Below are 19650 nucleotides of genomic sequence, written 5' to 3' on the forward strand. Positions count from 1 at the left end.
TGGGGGAGGGAGGTCCAAGATCCAAGATCCAAGATCCGAGGATCGTGCTCCAACGTGGAGAGAAATATGGCAAAAATCGTGCAAATAAAGGAAAATGAAGCAGGCGCACATTGCATATATATCGTAGTACATATGTGAAAAACTCGGAAAATGCTTCCTTGAAAGGTGTGTGCGAGTGTGTTCGAGTATGTTTGAACAATTAATACTGCTTTTTTCGACTCCCATACTCACATCTCGGGGAGTTGGGGACTCTTTTCCAGAGGAAAACTCCTGGCCACAGAATGCGGGCAGCCCAGCCGATCCGAGTCGAGCCGCATTGCCACTAAAAGATGCCAAGCAATGTCAGCTCGTATTTATGGCAGTCAGCAACAATCGGAGCATCTCATCGGCCATGTCCCAGATGATCATCGCCCTGGCCATTACGATTATGATGATGACCATTTTGGCTCTGAAGTTCTATTGGGAAAGTCGATGGCTTGACGTTCCGGCAATGCGGATTTCCACGGAAAGCCAATTTGATGACGCCAATAAAATGCGCTCACCGGCAATTGATTGTTGTCGACACGGCCACAGACATGCGCTTCTAATGGCTCGAAAGCCCGCTCGGATTCGGATTTGTACTGGACTGGCTGGGATGGCATGGCATCGGATTGGAGCGGACCAGGCCAAGACAGATCGGGCCACCGCCAAGAAACCGCAGCTGCATTTAAAGCTACACAGCGACAATGCGGCAACAACAGCTGACAACTCCAGTGCCACTTGAGCCTTCAAAACTTGCAGCTTGAAGTGCATTTTGAGAAAAAGACAAAGAAAATGAGCTAAGGAATGCAGCTCGGAAAAAGCAAGCATCGAACAGAAGATACCCAATTTATATATGGGAAATGCATATGGTAAACCAAATGCTGCTGTAGCCTTGTATTCTGTCTAGTTGTCTACGCAAAAATTTGAAATGCATACTTCATCATCATACCCTAGCACTCACTTAACTTTTTCCAGGGTATCGCATCTCACAAAAATATGGTCCACAAAGGCTTGAAAGGTCTTCAGAGCATTGAATATGAAAAATACTTGAGAGATGCATCAACATTTTCCCGTTCCCATTTGGCAGTTTGAGCTCAAGGTAATGTACGATTCGATTTTGTAATTATGAAAAATGAATCTAGGCCTGACCCGCGATGCCCGACTGAATCGAACCGAACTTCAATTCCTATCTCCACCAAAGCGAAACTTTCACCAACAAAAATATATACGAGTATATCGAAAAAGAGTGTATGAAAACTTTCCAACTTTGACTAATTAATGACTCCCTGAAAATGCGTAGCAAATTCAGGTGTCAGAATTTGTTTCAGCCGAGAAACATGTTGTACACTGCTGTGACTGCAACATGTCGCCGATCATTTGAGTGCAGTAGGTCACTCAGTCAGCCGCTTGGCTTGGGCGTGTCTTGTCTATATTGTTAATGCCATTAAACCGTGGCCCGCAGACTGGATATTTTGTTTAAATTGAAACGCCCACGCGACTCGAAAAGCCGCAAGAGCAGCAAAGCAACAGCAACACTTGTCAGCCAAGAAAGCGCAACGCAAATGTTTGAACACATGTCTATGCAAATGCAACCCACAGCAGTTGCACTTTGAACGCTGCTTTTAATTACCCGAAACAAAAAGAGACCGTAGCACTGCTGAAATAAAGAACCAAAGGCGCACCGCGTCTCTGAAGTCCACAAAGTACGGAAAGCGAGCAAATCGGGCTTATAAAGTGAACGGTGCCCAGCAACAAGTTCATGTGCCCCATGGGCGAAGGAAATGTTGCGCCACTTGGTTAAACGCCCCACGGCAGTGGAAATATTGGAATTTTTAAGATGTCTACCTGGTGCGCTTCGTCACTACGTGGACTGCCATCCACAGTAGTCAGTAGAGTCTTAAACAAGCTTCTTTAGAATCTATTCAGATTCAAAAGCACTTAAAGAAAACTTAGCTAAAATGTAATTACTTAAACATATACATTTATATATTTTGTAACATTAATATGGCCTCATGAAAAAGTATAGAGGCCACGGCATTTTCAAATTTTTCTTGGGTGTGATCATAATATCGTCACCTCAATTATAAGCAATTTAAAAAACCATAACCATTAACAAAAACAAAATTAAGCTCTTGGCCCATAAAGATTGTTTAACTAGAAGGCATTTCCGCTCCCCAAACCCCCAAACCCCCATTTTCAAACCCACAACAAGTGGCACATGCGCAGTAGCGGCAGCCAAGCGGAAATGGCCGCAAATCGTGGCAATAATTGCGATCGCACGTCGACTGCAGTTCACCCAAAAAACCAAAAATTACTTAATTCAATTTTGGTTGATTTTCTCTATTAATAATTTGCTCGTTTCTCTATCTATATAACTGCGTTGGCGCCGCGACCGAGTTGAAAATAAAATGCAAGTTGCTTGAATCAACAAAAATTAGCAGAGGGCTGTGGCAATGTTGGGAAATCAAGAGGTGGGCGAGGGGGGAGAGTGCGGGGTTTTTATTATTATTTCAGGGGGACTGGGAAATTGCTGCTGTCAAAATATTCCGTGGAGGTGGTTTTGGAGTGCAGCGGACAAGCGCAAGTGTCATTCAATGACATTTTTATGATGGACATAATAATACATTTTCATAAAATGTAACATTTTCATTTTACCATGATTATGAAATTTCCGCCGGCAAATCGTTTGCCATGGAAAAGGGGGAAAATCATCCTAAGCAACTCGAAGCCGTTGAAAAAGAAAAAAACCGCATTTGGCCAAAGAGCACAAATGCACTCGAGCTTCGACTGTGGGGTTTTTGACTTGGGCCAAACGCATTGACATGGCTGACACATGTTTCGGTTTTGGGTTTTCGCATGGGCAACTTCATTTGAATACGCTTTTGGCACTTGGCTAATGAATAATTATTCAGTTTTCAGCTTTTCCTCGTGGCCATAAGTGTGCATGTTATTATGGCTCAACACGAGCTCCACGAGTACCTCCATATGGAAAATGTTGATTTACCTGCAAGAGAAGGAAAGAAAAATATGAGTTTTTACGAAGGAAGCAGAAGCTGAAGCATATACTATAGTAGATTTCAAAGACCAAAGGTCAGCGATGAAAAATTTCAAACAATTCTCGTTCGGCGACAATTTGCCATTGCTGACACCCACATCGAGTTATCTCTGGCTAATTGATTGAGTTCAACAAGTTGAAGAAATAATAAAAATCAATTTATAAGTTTCATTTTGGGGTCAAGCGCGCGCTGACTTGCGGCTGTGATGGCAAAATCGGCTGAAATACCCAACAGTATTGCGAAAAATATTGTTGAAAAATTAAGTTTACAGTTTTGCAGTTGCTTGCTGCTGCTGCTGCTGTTGTTGTTGTTGTTGTTGTCATTAACACGCCAATTTAAAGCTATTCATTCACAAACTGTTTGTAGTTTTGATTTGGCAACTCATGCGGCGCCTGATCGGTATTGAAACGTGCCCCAAAATGTTCAATCAAAAACACATTACGTCAATTTCGGATTTTCATCGATTGTGGATAGAAATCGAAGCGTTCGCTTAAATTGCGCAATGGACCGACAAACACTCGTAAACATTGCGTGACATAATAATTTTTAATTATATTTATTTTTTCCTGTCGCCGACTGTGCCAACTGAACTTGAACTTGGGTTCAACTGGCCCATCAAATCATGAAATCATGCGTGAATAAGTTGTGTAAAAATGTTCATTATTAATCAATTAAACCTAGATCCCCAGCTACTAAAAAACTGATTCAGTATGGATCCCAATGCGTAACGGTAAAACATAATTTCATAGCTGAGATTCTGGGAATCTTGGGGGAAGTTTTATTAGTTTTCTCATTGTCATCATACATTTTAATGGCGATGATTCAACGGGTTTGCCTTGTTTTAAATGGCATTTAAATTAATGTATATCCCACTCAGAGTTACTTTTTATTATTTAATTATTTTCCAGACACCTTCCCCACTGTTTTTCTTCTCCCATACTTACAATTCCACTTGTTAAGCTGAGCATGTAAAAACTATTCAACACTCTCGAAATGGAAACTTCCAAAAGTCATAAAAATGAAGAAATACAACATAAGTTTACAGGTTCAATGCTCTTGATCACCGCGTGAGCAACTTCTACCAGGCTTCTGATATGATGTGTATCCAAAGATCTGATGACAAAATGAAAGTTCTTAAAAATGATTTCGTCATCCACATTCAAAGTATCACCTTAAGAACAATTAAAGCTAATGCCTGAAAATTAAATAGTTCATTCCATTGACCTGTAAACTTTGTTACTTAGCTGATTGATACCACCTATATGACTAAATATCAATAAAAGATAATGCTTAGAACCATATCTGTAATCAAAAGTGCACTTACACGGAAAGATCAATAAATGGTTTTGCATTCAGGTCAATGCTGATACTTGTATCAACAATAGATAAGCTGAGTGTAGTTACCGTTGTTAAGACAATGAATGTAAAGTAAAACAATCCTACTATTTCAAATTGATTCTGGGCAGTTAAGTACCCATTTTGCGGACCCCCTTTCCCAAGAGATACCGAGAAGTGAATGATAAGCCGCCATGCATATTAGCAAACGCAAAGCTGTTGCCATTAGTCACGATTCAGTTATATAACATCGTCTGAAACCCGTCCGGCCCCAAAGTCATCGCATATGCAATCGGCAATCGGGGTTCTGTGTAATAAGCAGCTTGACTACCCAGTGAATGCAAAAACACCCAGATCGGCTAATTGCCAAGCTGAAGCACTCCTCCCGCATATGATATCATCATCATTATTGCAAATCGCTGGCTTTGGCATTGCATTCTACGGTGGTTCTCCCTTCTCTCAAGTGTTTAGCCAAGCGAAATTGATTTATTATCCTCTCAATGAGACTCTTAATTACTTTATTCGAAACAGAGGAATATACATTTAAAAACCAAAGAGAAACCATTTTTCAGTACTTTTTGTTTATGGCCAAAATATTACAAAACTGGCCAAAATTTATGGAGGAAACGGAGAGAATTCCGCCGTCCGTCTGCTGTTCAATGTCATGCAGCGTTTGTTTAAACTGAATTTTCAGATACCAGATATATCTGTATCTGTATCTGTATCTGTATCTGAATCTGCCTTTGCTCATCCACATTCACATAAATTGAGCAAGCTTTTCGGCCGTGTAAATTGGTTCTGTAAGTGGCGGCCATTCACTGCGAAAATAAAAGGAGAACAAGAACGAAATCATTTTGCGCCGCCAAGTGCTTGAGTTTCTCCCCCTGCTGTTGATTCTATGGATTCCATGGCCTTTAATTAAGGGGCTTGCGAACACTTAACGGTTCTTTGCTTAGGCAAATGCGAGCAAATGCATAAATTGTGGTGTATTTATAAGATACAAGTCGCGATCCGTCGATTAGCTTTTGCCTCGTTTTGCTGTGCAGTTGCACTTGCCGAATACAGTTGGCAAAATTGAAACGTATCCCAGCGCAAAGACTTAATAGCCAAACTAGTTTGGGATTAAGCAGCTTAAATCAGCAGCTTAGAAATCTTAGGAACCAGATTTTTCAGAACTGTTCAACGGATTGGCATAATCTGGGCTAATTCTGGAATGAAATTGTCCGGTCCAAGTCATTAGCGCTATATTAATACATTCATTAATCAAAGGAGAAGAATCCCGCTCTAGAGTGACAAAACGATTATGCAAATGAGAGCTGTTCCTATTCGGCAATATTTATGGATGATTCCTTAAGAGGTTAATGATATTAAAAGGCAACTTGTTTGCTGAATAAAAGATGTGACGGCATTTTTCTAAATTGGGAATATTTAAGCACCCAATAAAATGTGCTATAATAAAACTTCTAAATATGTGTTAATAACAACTTTGAGTTTTTGTATAACAATAAAGTGCAACGTGTATTAATGGCTGTATCACTTTTTCCCTTTCAGCTGGTACACAATTTTTGGAACTTGCCTGGGAAAACGATCTGCTAGCCAAGATTGGCGTACTAGCCGGTACCAAGAAAGCACACCGCACCGTTTTTGGCCAACATTCCCAAACAATTTTCCATAGTGGCCAATTGCACGTTCTGCCGGCAGCAGGGACCTGTCTTCAAATTTATGCACATTTTTTTATTGGCATTTGTTTTAGTTGGTGGTTCATGAAAATTCCGTTTCTGATAATTAAACACATTTGGTGCGCCTTGCAGTTGCATTCTTGCCGGGGCTTTGTTTTCGTTTACAGTAGTGTTTGTTATTTTTTTCATGCAGTTCGGCCGACGTGCCACAAACATTTCAAAACTTAATTGAATTAAATTGTTGATTGAGGCGATGAAAATGAATTTCCATTGGGGGCAGCACTCAAACAGTCAGTTAGTTAGACAGACAGCCAGACAGCCAGTCAGACTTACGGTTTTCCAAGTGGATTTTCACGTTCTGATCTTGTTGGTTCAATGAGTTTGCGTTGTGTCAATCAGAGTTTTGTGGAAACAGAAGCGGAAATCGCCAAGTAAAGCCGGCGAACTGAAATACCATCGACTTGGCCAAAAGCACGTAGTTATAAAGTACCATAGACGCCAAAGCACAAATGGTGACTTCCGCTTCAGAAGATCGGGGCAGGAGGAAGCTGACTTCAGCTCGTGGACGAGGCAATTTCTGGCCGGACCGAGCCCTTAACTACCTGCTAAGCATTATCATTTAGTTAATATCTTCTCTTAGCCTCTTAACTTCGACTTGGCCTGCGCCGCCGGCCCAACGATTATTTCGCGTTTGCCCAACTTAGAAATAAATTCACGAAATATCCACAAAAAAGAATAACAACAGAAAACTTCTTCGTTGGCCAAGAGAACCAGTTTCTCTGGCCAAAACAAGTTTGGGTTCGTTATTTTCTTCTTTTTTTTTTGTTCGTATTTTGTTGCCAAAAGTTGAGGCTATTAAAGCCATGCCGCCAAGTTTGCAGCTGTCCGAAGCCATATGAAGTCATAAAGAAAATTTACCCAAAACCAAATTTCTATATAATGAAATTTTGTGGGCTTCTTTGAGGCGATTGGGGGGCATGGTTGCACTTGCAAAATTAGTCGTCAGGTCAGGTTAAATTAATTTTCGCAAAAATGTTGCAGCCACAAACTGTTGGTTGCATCTGCCACTGCGACTGCAACTGCATGTGGCAGATACAGAAGAGGTCAAGAAAGTAGCGCCAGAAGCACAGATAAATCCTTCATACAAAAAAAGGGGAAACAAACTATTTCTGAACAAAGTACATAATTAATCTTAGTTTCATTGCCATCAAGTGGTTAGTGATGATAGCAGGTGGCTGTTAAGGTGCTCCAATCACAGCTTAACCATGATTTTGAAGGCTCATGAATGTTTTAGATACAGCAGCTATCTTGAGTGATATTTTTCTGACCGCCACTGTGGCTAGTAAGTGCTGACTCTTGAACCGAGCAAGTACCGCAAGCTGCAGCCGATCAGCAAAAGGCGATAAAAACCCACGGAGACGGGAACTTGTGCCTCCTGCAGAACAATGCTCCATGCCTGTTGTGTTGCAACTGGGAAGAGATGGTCCGGGATCAATGACATCATGATGAGCATCTGGGTGGATGCTGGGCCTCCTTTGGGCTGTCATTCTGCGGCACGGAAGAAAGTTTCCACAGTTCCACAGTTCGTGAGTGACTAACAGCCAGACTGCCTAGCTGACTGACTAACTGACAATGCGACCGACTTAGAACACAAACCGTTTGTGCCTTCAAGATGCCAGGAGTTGTCTTCTGGCTGCCAGTTTGCCGAGTCGTGACACCGAACAAATGTCAGCACTTGCGGGCGTGCGGCTTTGACTTTGAGCCAAACCCAAAGCCGAAAGCCAAGTTCCAGCTACAGCTACATCTACAGCTTCGACCGACTCTACCAATCAATTATCTTGGCCTAGCCGCGAAATTTGATATGGCTATGAGGGGTTTGTGCCTTTCTGTCCCGCTAATGTGCGTTCAGCCCCTCCGGCCGGCAATGACACACGAGGCTCAAAGACAGCCGCCTTTTAAGGCATAGATACGGTTGTAACTGTGAACACTGGACTACAAAAAACAAAGCCCCTGAAAGCCGCGACACTCAATTGATCCACAATTCCGATGCACTAGCCTTGGTCGCCTTAGCATTAACCTCTGTCTTGGTCGTTCATTGATCGTCGATCGGTCCCATCCACGACACGCCCACAAACTGGTCGCAAACCGCACATGGTCAAGCGTTCGAGATACAAGATACAGTCAAGTGTCACGGCGCCCGCTATATTTAGATCGAAACATTCAGATACGCGGCAACAGTGCGCCTCGAAAATATTGAATTTCAATGCTCATTAGCCAAAGCTGTTATGAGCTTGTTAATGATAACTTTTGAAAGACCAATTAACTAATTATCTGGGATTTTAATTGCCAGGTGTTGGGTGAGAGATACGCTAAAAGTTGAATTTTTATTCAAAATGCATTTTTGTGGTCAAGAAACTCCTTATTATCTGCTGAATTTCTTATCTTATCCAACAACTTTTAAAACGCACTGTGCCACACATATGTATACGATTTCAATCGATTGCTGACCATGGTGAAGCAATCGAATGTCAACGATCGCAAAGACAACAAAGCAAGAAAGGCAGCAAACAAGCCTACCAAACATGAGTGTACTGAAGTGGTTTTCCCATCCTTACCACTTTATGATATTGGGATTGGGAGCTTCTCGTTTTGTTAGAGTGGCGCACGAACGATCAATCATCGCACTATGGCCCAAAATCTGTTGTGGCCATGTCTCACTTTGAGGCACTTGGTCAGCCAAATTGTATGTGGGCCTTGGCTATTGCAATTATTTAAAAGTAGAGAGCGGTGCGGATGAGGGTTCATTAAGCCAAGTCAGACAAGTCTTTGACCTGCGAATAATACTTTCGCGTCGTTTTTCTTCACTTTTGGCAGGAACCGAGAGTTTATTATTAAGCGTAAATTTAGATCAAATCTCACCGAGGTGTTGAGAGATTTATGATTGCCAAAGGCCCCTTCAGATCTGTGACAGATACCGCTGGAATGGGGAGATCTTGAGCGGGATCGAGAGTTCTGGCCAATGGAACATGAAATTCACATTCACTTCAACGATCGCCGGGCAAAACAATTTTAATGGTCGATCGAGCGTGTCGAGCTGTTTGTTGACATGGACGGCCGGCTGGCTATCTTATGGATACCCATGTATCTTGTATCTATAGCTTTCATATTGGTTTCTTTTCATCTGTTCTCGCACTCCTTCGCTGTCTATTTCTGTGGCTAATTAACTTGTAGCCTGAATGTGAACACATTTTTTTCGGGTCTTAACACTTTTGTTTCTTGTTAAATAAATAGTGGGCGGGGTAATGGTAAAAATGGGGCGATGGAAGAGAGCGGCACGCTTATAAATTCGTTTTCATGGAACATCAAATGTCAAATTGGCTGCGGTGAAAGTTCAGAATGATCTTATATTTCTGGAGGGTTCAGGGAACTCTTGCCATAAATTTGCCTTAATTATCCCCCATTTAACGTAGTCTCTTTCGGGAGTCTGCTTCATTAGCTAAAAGTTTTCATGCATAAATTATGTGATATGCATATTTCAAAAAATATATTTTTGTGGAATAGACGGCTGGCGAAAAAACAATGAAATCGATCATTTCGTATAGTCATTCCAGTAGTGAGGTTCGTTCACCTGTCCCCCTGAAGACAGTCGATAATCATATGCGAACAAAGAGCCAGAAAAGCCCCCGAGGGGCAGGTGGGATACCTCGGGGAGTTCTTGGAGTTGGGGAGGTACCGCAGACCGTGTACCGTTAGAAACGTGATAAGCCATTCGGCGACTAACGGTAGATGTGGAAAAATGTGCATAAATTGGTTAAAATTATGACAAAACACAGCGAGAAGTGTGTAACAATGTACACATCAAGTGGATAAGTTATTGATCCCCATCAATATCAATCGATGCCACTCGAAACCGTACTTCTTTGAATGCGATCTTGAGCCCGATAAGCCATTAGATAAAGCTGTGGAAAGTTTTCATTTGCATATCAATGAAAGAACAGATCCATGAAATATTTCGAAACCTACGAATTGAATGATGAGAAGTCATTTCATAAATGCATATCTCCAATGTTATTGCATTTAAATTGAGGTATGTCGAGAAACATTAGGTCTCATTAAATAATAAAAACTCCATTCAAAACATAAAGCTGTGCGGAAAATAGATAGATGCGCTGATAAAATAGCAATCTCGAATATTACAGTTTTTAAATTGAGCACATATAGCAAGAACCATTGGTTGTCATCAACTCTTGAGGAATGTTTATGAATATACGACCAAAACAATGAAATTCACTGCAGACATGCTTACTTATGTTAAATGTTACAGCATTTTAATGAAGCGCATTTGGTACTTTTCTGTCCACGAGTTTTCAAGCATGTAAACGCGACTATAAAATAACGATTTTATGACTCAACCATGGGACACCCCCGACCTTCTCGGTGTAAATAAAAAGTCGTTTAAATAACTAATTTTAATGCCGCCGCGAAGAGAGCGGCGAAAAGAAAATCCCAAAAATAATGCGAACCGCATTTGTCGCCATGTCGCCGATGATGAAATTTTCATTGGCGCCAAACGATTTTTTTTTTTCCTTTCAGCCATGTCCATTCAATTGAAAGAAAAGTTTTTAATAGCCCCAAATATTTGGGTTATTTTTGAATGCGAACGCTCGAAGGCATTTAAATGCTGATCAAAATATTGCCACCACTCCGCAGCGATTACCTTGTAAGCGGCTTAGAGAAGATCCCCACAACAGGCAGTGTGTTGCCACAGATCTCCGCGTCCAGTACCAACAATGGCCTTATCGGCCGATAAGATATGGCCCTCACCACTCACGGCTCGGAGTTGGGTGGGAAAGTGGGCGGGGAACCGCCCCAAGGGGTGGGGCCACATGCCATAAATTGGCATAAATTAGCCAGTCGTCGTCGAATTACTCGAAGCAAGGTAAGCGGGCCCAGAAAACAGCAAACAGCATCAATGCAAATCTTTGCTGCACCGGAAAAAATGGCATTCAAAAGTATTGTATTTTATATTATACAGAAAAGTGGATATTCCAGTAGCTCTACTTACGGAAGTAGAATCATATTAGTAAATATTAGATGAATACTGATAGATAGCGATGCACGTGTAGTTAATCAAGGGTTTTTAACTATTTATGCAATAAATTTAGGATAACATTCAAATAGGCTTTTAAAATAATTTTGAATAAATGGTATAATACTTTTTAGTGTTGGCCAATTGCTGTCGCGCCTGTTGGCGAGATTTGCGTAACTGACTGAGTTAGTAACTGACTGAGTGACTGAGTGGCTGACTAACTAACTGACTGACTGACGGATGTGCCCCCAGCCCATTCGAATTTAATTTTATGCACTCGGCTGTCTGCAATAATTGACTGTTTATTGGCAACAGGCCGTCGATGTCGGCGCTGGGCTTTTTGATCATTTATCGGATCAGTCGGTTTATAATTCGCACTGCCTGCCTATTCTGTCATATGGCACTTCGATCCGAGATCCGCACTGCAATCCCTGAGGGTGTGTTGCCGTGACAAATTGCTCAGTGCGGAAGCAATTTCTGTTAAGCATTTCAGCTGCAAAATTGGTAATTTTTCCCCCTTGTGTTTTTATAGCCCATAATTGTGGCTTTGACTTTGATTTCCGTGTGGGTGCCTGGCAGAAAAAAGCGGCAAAAAAGTGCAGAAAAGCTGAGAGATGGCTGGCGCCTCGGGTGGAGGTCAAAGCGATGTTAAACGATTGGGAAATTGCTAAAATAAATGCAGAAAATATTTGAACGTTAAACGAAGATAGTTTGGAAGGGAGGAGCGTGGTACTTTGGTATTGAAACCGCAGGAGTAGTCGAATAGCTGATCATTTAAATGATGATTATAAACCTACTAAAACATGTTATTCATTACTGCTAGTATTTCAAAGAGCATGTTGAAATTCATTTTGAATGTATGCGATTATATTATCTAGAACTGAGTGGATGTTAATCGATGACAAATTCAAAAGATATTTCCCCGTTCTCTTAATTTAGTACCTCTGCTTCAAGAACCACCATAAAGCAATGTCACTGTTTGTACATTTAACCATATCTTGAGGTTGTACCATTAATTTATGGATCTTCTTCAGCATGTGCATACAAAGGCCAAAAAAAGAAAGCCAAATTTCTAGGTCATTGTATAAGAAGCCCAAAAAGGAAAAGGCCAAAAACAAACAAACAAACAAGCCAGCGAGCAGCAGACAAAAAGCGACGTCTTCGCCGGAACAAAAGGTATTTATGCAACTTGAATGTTGCGGTTGCACGCTGAAGTTCAAATGTCAAGTGAAAGAGAGAGAGGGAGAGTGAGAGGGGCGGAGAAAGGAAGACAGAGACGGAGTGAGCCAGAACATAAGTCAAAACTTGAAATAAAACATCTGTGCAACTGCTGGAGAGCCAGAGATTTCTATTTCAATTAGACAAACTGCTGCATGTGGGACGTCAGAACCAAACCATAATGAATACACAATAATGTTGTTAATTTTCAGTTTAGTTCGTTGCTTTTTTTGTTGCTTCGTTGTGGCTGCACATGCACATGCTCTGCATCTATATGTGCATCTGTATCTGTATCTGCATCTGCATCTGCCCGCATCTGCAGCTGTATTCTCGTCAAGTTTCCAAATGAACTTCAACTGCTGCGCCGAGATTCAAATTTAATGACTTCGCTTTTCAATTTACGAGATGTTTATGGCAAACAGCCAGCCGGCTATCAGCGGCCAAATAAACCAACAGAGACACAATCAAATTACACTCGAAAGTTGAATAAGGGAACACAAAAAAAAAACATCTTGGATTTTAAGCTTTTAGATTCGACCAAAATGATTCATATCAGAATGCCTCTCGTTAGAAAAAGTGCTGGGGGGGATGTGAATTCAAATTGGTGCCTATTAAAAATATGATTTTATTTTAATTTGCTTGTCTAGTTTTCATATGGTTTGATAACTTTGTCTAATAACAGGTTATAATCAATTTATAGAATAGTAATAAAATAGAGAGATATGTAGTATCACAAACGGAAATTACTTGAAAGCACTGTGATTCATTTATGAGCATATTTCAATCCTAGCTTTTTGTCTCTGTGTTAAATCTTATTAGCATTGGGGGCGACACGATTGCAAGAGATCGGCGCCGGATCGAAACGCCTACGTCACGAGTATAACATACATATATCGCCTCCACTGCCCTTTTTGCGGGAATTCTGGAGGAAAAGAGACGGAGTGATTGCGGGCGAAAGAGACGCGACTAGATCACAATTGATTTCTGAGATTTTGTTGCGTTTATGGCATATTTTTATGGCACTTTTGGGTTTCTTTTGAACCTCCGTTGTCTTCCACTCATTGGGTAACATTCACTTTTTGTTTGGCACTTTCTTTCTAATCGAAAGTTGCTGCTTAGCTGCGTGAATGTGTGGGAGGAGATTTTTGGGTTTTTTTTTCCATTTTAATGGGGAGGGAAATGCGTTGGCCGTTGCCAAAACCAAAAACAAAAATGTTTCGGTTACTCTTCAAATTAAAAACCAGAGGGGCAGAAAAGCGCAGAAGAGGAAAACATTTCGAGACACCTGTTTACGTTGTGCTGTCTTTTGTTTGCCAATGCAATTTGAAGGGGGAGCCGGGTTAAATTCAACGTAGGTGGCTGGTTTATGGCCCCAAATTGTTGCACTTTGCTTCGGTTGTGTTGTTAGTTGGGTTGTCGGTATGTCCCGTGGCCAAAACAGCAAACAATGCTGTCTGTAGATAAAAATCTACCAAATTTGCCTATATAGAAAGTCGGTGGCTGCACTGCACCGAAAACTTTTCATCCCCCTTTGGGTAAACAATTTGAATAGAATATACTCGTACACTCCTCCAGCGCCTTGCACAATTTATCCATTAACCGTATGCGCGTGTGTTCTTTTTTTGAATGTAAAATTAAAAACAAATAAATAGCAACAACAAACGACTGCTAAAACAAACAATGGGATAATCAAAAAAAAGGAAAAAAGAATGAAAAATCACAGAGGGAGGGAGGGTTCAACGCAACAGGTTCGGGCCATAAAATGCGAGGAAACCGTTTCATTTTTCCTGACTTTTCGCAAAAGGTGTAAACACGAGGCCCCTGAGGTGGGAGGTAGTGCATGTGGAAGTGGACGTGAACGTGGACGTGAACGTGGACGTGGAAGTGGTAGTGACGGAGGACGTGGATGGAGGCTAGACACTTGCGCACACTAAACGATTCGGTTTTCAGGTGTTAAAAACTACCTGTACCTGATGCAGAGAGTCCGATTTCGGAGCATGAAATCGCCGACCGTGCTGGAAAAATGCCATGAAATGGGCTTTCGTCAAATTAGCGTGGCAGCGTTAACCGATGGAGGGATGTGTGATTCGGTCGGTATGAACGATACCGACTAGGGAGCGATGGTCGGGATGCTGAGCGCAAAATGCATCTAACAGATGCACCTTCTCTGTGGGATATTTCGCACTTTGTGCCTCACATTCTAGGTTTTTTGTTCAGCATTCTCCGTTCTGATCGCTCGTTTGGGTCGTTTGCCCTGTCTGTGCTACCTGCTGCCTTGATTTATATATTCTTACTGCAAAACTGCATTTGGTTTTTATCTGTATCTGCATTTGCATGACACAAAACCTGGCCCGGCCACTGTTATCTAACTCGAAGAATGCCCGTTCCCTCTGACTTTGGCACATGATCTACCATATATACCGCTCAGGATGAAGCCGAATGCTGAATGCAGAATACTGAGACTCCACTACGGCTGAGGCCTCATAAATTCTCTCGTCGTTTAGTTTTTACGATTGTCGGCTGGCTTTGTTTGGCCGAGGCACACACAACTGGGGGCAAGATAATAGCACTTGTTGGGCCTCGGAAAATGTATTTCAGCTCAAGTGTATTATGACACGATTTCTTATCTATTAAGCCCAAGAAGATAATCAGTTTACTATTTTTATAAACTAGTTACATATATTTATAGACAAAATTAAATAAAGATCGAAAGTGGGTCGAAAAAGACATCAAGAGATCTTAAATGTTGTGTGATTTCTTTGGTACATCCTTACTATCTACTTTAAGATAAGCAAAAAGTACTAATTCCTGTTGGATTTGTCAGATAACCAGTTGTTTTCAGCGAACTAAATAAATGAGTAAGTGACCTTAACACATCCAGTAAGTAACTATTATTCTAACCCCGTCTGTGAGCACCAGCACACACGGAGCAACACGAACTCACAGATACAGGCCGCTTGTATCTTTCGACGTTGGCCTATCTAAATACATGCTGAAGAGTTGAAGTGCCAGGGACCCCAAGCCAAAGAAACGGCAGCGACAACAGCCTCCTGCCAAGATCTCTGCGCCTGCGTACTGTACTCGGAAACTGGGGAACTTGGCAACTTGGGAACTCAGCACTCGGAGCAATACCAATACCACGACCAAGACCAAGACCAAACCAATCCAAAGCCAAGACCAAGAAAAGACCAAGTCTGAGCTGAGAGGCTACCAAAAACTGGTCCCTGGGCCAAAGTTTGCGTGCTTTGCTGAAATTTTTACGCTGGACCCGGCACCCGAAAACAAAAACTCTCTTTCAGCTCAGAGAACATTCAGGTAGTCCCCTTAGGCATTTCATATTTTTGGCCAATGTCCAGGAATTGCGATGAATGGAGAGGTTGAGGGAAAAAAGAACACGGCATTAATGATGCATTAAAATGTATTCACAAAGGCGTGCAACTATTTTAACGGTGCCCATTTAGGTGCCCATTCAGTTGTCGAGGAATTCAGGAAATGCCTGGAAATAGCGTATTATAGGAGAAATGGACTGTGAAGTTTTAATGGGTTTCTAGCTCGGGAAATTCGATACTACTCCGGGCATATTGGCCACCCACAGATCTCGACCATATCCAAATCTGATCTAAATCTAGCCAAGGGTTATGGAAAATCCCAACCCGCATATCGACCAACGAAAATGTTGCCTTTAATTATGACACATTTAAGAAAGCCACAGATTTACGTCCGTAAGTTCACCCAAGCCCCTAAATTGCTGTCGAGTCATAAGTCGAGGGCCACAAAACTCCAAAAGAAAAGGCCGACGGAGAAAGATAGGGATAGGAGAAAGGAGACAGAGGCGAAGACGGAGACGGAGACGGAGACAGTGAGTGTGACTTGACGAAAGTACTTTCATTTTCACGCTCATAAAATGGGACTACCATTAAACTTTAAAATGCAGTCGTAAAAACTTAAAAATCAGAAACGTAGCAGCCAAGAGGGGGCCAAGTTAAGCGGCTTAAATGACATTTAAATCAGTCGAAATACCGAACGGGGTGGGAGGAAACAGAATTTGGATGGCCAAAAAGACAGGCGACACAGTATGGAAAGGTAAACACTCGACACTCGAGGCTGAAGATCCCTTTCACTGGACAGGACAGGAAGTTCGCACTTTGGCAAAGATCGAAGAACCCCAAAATGAGCAATGGAAATTAAAACTATAAAGAAATCCCGGCGAGAGCCCCATTCCAGCACACGTCTTCTTCGGTTTCTCCCCGTGATTACGCTTTAATCTCGTTATAATGAGGCAGGAAAATTGCTTGGCGGATGTGCCGAGCGTGCCCGAAACGGGAACGGGAATGGGATTGGGATTGGGATTGCAATTGGGATGGGTACATTCAGAGGTATGGGGACTCAAATCTGGAACCTGGAGCTGCGGTTGACATCCTGGTTGCCAGCTGGGCAGCACTCATCTCTCTCTCTTTCTCTCTCTATCAATTTCGAGTGCAGCTGAGATTGAATTACCAGGGAAAAAACCTGGGGAGGACCATCTCAAACCGGGACAGACACAATGCAAAAGGGAGAGACAACCGGCAGACAGCAGATACACTTGTTCGAGTAATCTGTTCCCCACTTTTGTGTCCCCTCCCCATGTCGGAAATATGATGCCGCCAAGGAGCAGGTCTGTTTGCGACCGAAGCCACGGGAGAAGATCGGGAGACACAAAAGGGGTCCCAGGAAAGAGTTGTGCGATAAGGTTAGATAAGCGCCGGCACATATGACCGCTTGTATACCTGAAGCGGCGGCCAAGTGAACACTTCCTTCTTTCAGTGGAGCACACACGCTTTATTTGGGGCTCTTTTTGGGTCTGATAAGGCGAGCATGAATGAAGGTTGTTTTTTAAATTTCTGGGAAGAACTGAGATGATGGCTCCACTTAGTCCATTAGTCGAGAAGATGGAAACATATACAAACTAAGATGAAAACACCCATAAAATCCTATATCAACAGCTAATAGAACTGAAAAAGAAGCAATGTTCCTGATATTCAAATTCTGTTAAAGCGACCTATCTAAACTAAGACATTTGTGATATTTGTAATATATGATATTATATATTATATATATGATAATCATCATAATTATATGATGATAATATATAGATATTATTAGCTACCCCAATCAATGAAACGCACCTGAATTTTGCAGCATGCCGGGCAGCACCACCGACGACTCCGACTTGAAGCCACCGCTGAGCCCGCTGCTGCTGGTGGGCTTCTCCAGTCCCATGTCCAGGGTGGTGGATCCGTCCAGATCGACGAGGGTATTGCCATTGAAGAGTCCCGCGTCGCGGTACTCCTTCGCGAAGGGCGTGGCAGCCTGTGCCGCCCCCACGAATAGCACTATGGCCAGCCAGAAGATGGCAGATGGGCCGCTTTTGGCCACTTCCACCGACCGCATTTCACTCGGGCACTCACTTCACATAGACGAAAGCCAGTCGATGGGAATTATATTTATTATTGAGACGAAGCGTGACACTTTCAATTAACACCGCTCAGCGGCTGCCGCCGAATGCGAAAAAAATGTGTTACTTTTGATCATTAAATTAGTTGGAGTCGGCCGACTTGACTTTGATGGGGCACCGTAAATTCAATTTGCGCTCGGCGTTTGCTCTCGTTTCGCACTTGTTACTCTTTTTCACTGCCAATTAGGGAAATGATGTGTGTCAGCAATTAGTGAAAACGATCATCCGTCCAAGTCACTAAAGTGTGTCAGACGTTTTTGGCACTGCAAAGATAAGGGAACATAAACACTGGGATTAGTACGGTGCGAATCAGAAGTTCACATATGCGTGCCAATCTTTTATCATGTCCAAGTGGCAATGAGTAAAGCCATAAAGTTGATTCGGAATGCCTTTTCAAGTATTTTTAACTTTTACATTGTTGCCATTCCCAAGGGAGTTTTTATCAAGCTTAAGGGAAAGCCATATCAGAGTACTACAATTTCTTGGGCTTATCTTAATAAAAACAAAATACACAAGAAATGCTTATTAATGTAGAAGTTACAAATTGAACAATTGTTGTAAACATAAACAGATCATAAGATTTTTGAACCTCAAACATTTCTTATCTCAAATCAATCAGTGCCTTAACACTCATGTGCATTCGTCACTATTTTGCTTACTAACACCTTCATTAACATTCTGCACCGCATTTCTAACGGTAAGTGGCCATCACACATTGCCAACAGCTGTTATTCGTTGTTGTTGCGCTGATAATTGGTAAGTACGCGACATTTCTATTAATCAAACATAAAACTCCGCGTTCATTTCCATAACAATTTTCCCGTAATATGCTGCGCATGCGCAGGATAATAAAAACGAGCCCACGAGAAATCCCGCGGTGGGAATTAGGGAATCAAAAGAAATCCTACAACAAACCCCTCGAAAGCCTCCGCCCACGCCTTTGGGCGTGCGAGCGGGACGGCGTGAGGCAGGAAGTTGCTGCGTGCGAGCGAGAGGGCAGCGGCCACCCTTAGCGCCGCTCATAAATGTCAATGGAAATGAAAAGGCCGATGTTATTGTTTTTTTGCTCGTTGTTTTTGTATGGAAAACAGAATGAATAACATGTGGGTTTCGGTTTATTAAACATCGCTTGAAGGAGGAAATGCCAAAAGAGGCTCTACACACAACAAAAATGTATAAACTAGAGAAGCATTCTAAAGAGGTAAGCGTTTTATGCGTTTTATTAATTTTACTTCTTATTTAGCACAAATGTATGTAGAAGCTGAAAGTCACTATTTGTAAGTCTCTAAATGCGAATGTTTTGCAATAGATTAAATTTCAGATTGATCACTTTTTAAATCCAGGTTCAAATCCAGATTTTATTTTGCTGTGTAACCCAGAAGGTATTTATAAACTGAGCTCAAAAAATAAAACGCACGAAAAAATGTTCAAAAATTTGCATATGTCAGTGTAACAAAAACCGAAATTGATGGATGGAAAAAAGTCGGCAACTGAAAATCACACTCGCGGGCTTAAGCCAAATAAGCTTTAAACGAAACGAGTTTTAACCAAATATTTTTGCATTGCTCAAACGGAGAGCCGCAGTCACAGAAACAAACACAATTGCACGCCGGACCAAATAAAAGCCATTCAATTAATATCCGGACAGAAGGCAACAAACAAAAGTCGGTGCAATTTCAGTGCTGGCTTGTCTCTCCCTGTTTCTATTTGTTTTTTGCGCTGCTCCCATATTGAGGAGTGAGGGGGAGGGGGGTTAGT

General features: G+C 41.9%; 1 protein-coding gene across 1 annotated transcript in view; it reads right to left on the reverse strand.

Annotated features, from left to right (window-relative positions):
* LOC6555190 overlaps window positions 1–19650 on the reverse strand; it is a 30261-nt gene that overhangs the window by 10179 nt on the left and 432 nt on the right. The window contains exon 2 of the mRNA XM_001981590.3: window positions 17564–18155. Within this exon, the coding sequence (XP_001981626.1) occupies window positions 17564–17828 (265 nt within the window). The 5' untranslated portion in view covers window positions 17829–18155. The remainder of the gene's footprint in view (window positions 1–17563; window positions 18156–19650) is intronic.

Source organism: Drosophila erecta, unplaced genomic scaffold (assembly GCF_003286155.1).
Source record: "Drosophila erecta strain 14021-0224.00,06,07 unplaced genomic scaffold, DereRS2 tig00000000-arrow-pilon, whole genome shotgun sequence".
In the NCBI taxonomy this organism is placed as follows: Eukaryota; Metazoa; Arthropoda; class Insecta; order Diptera; family Drosophilidae; genus Drosophila; species Drosophila erecta.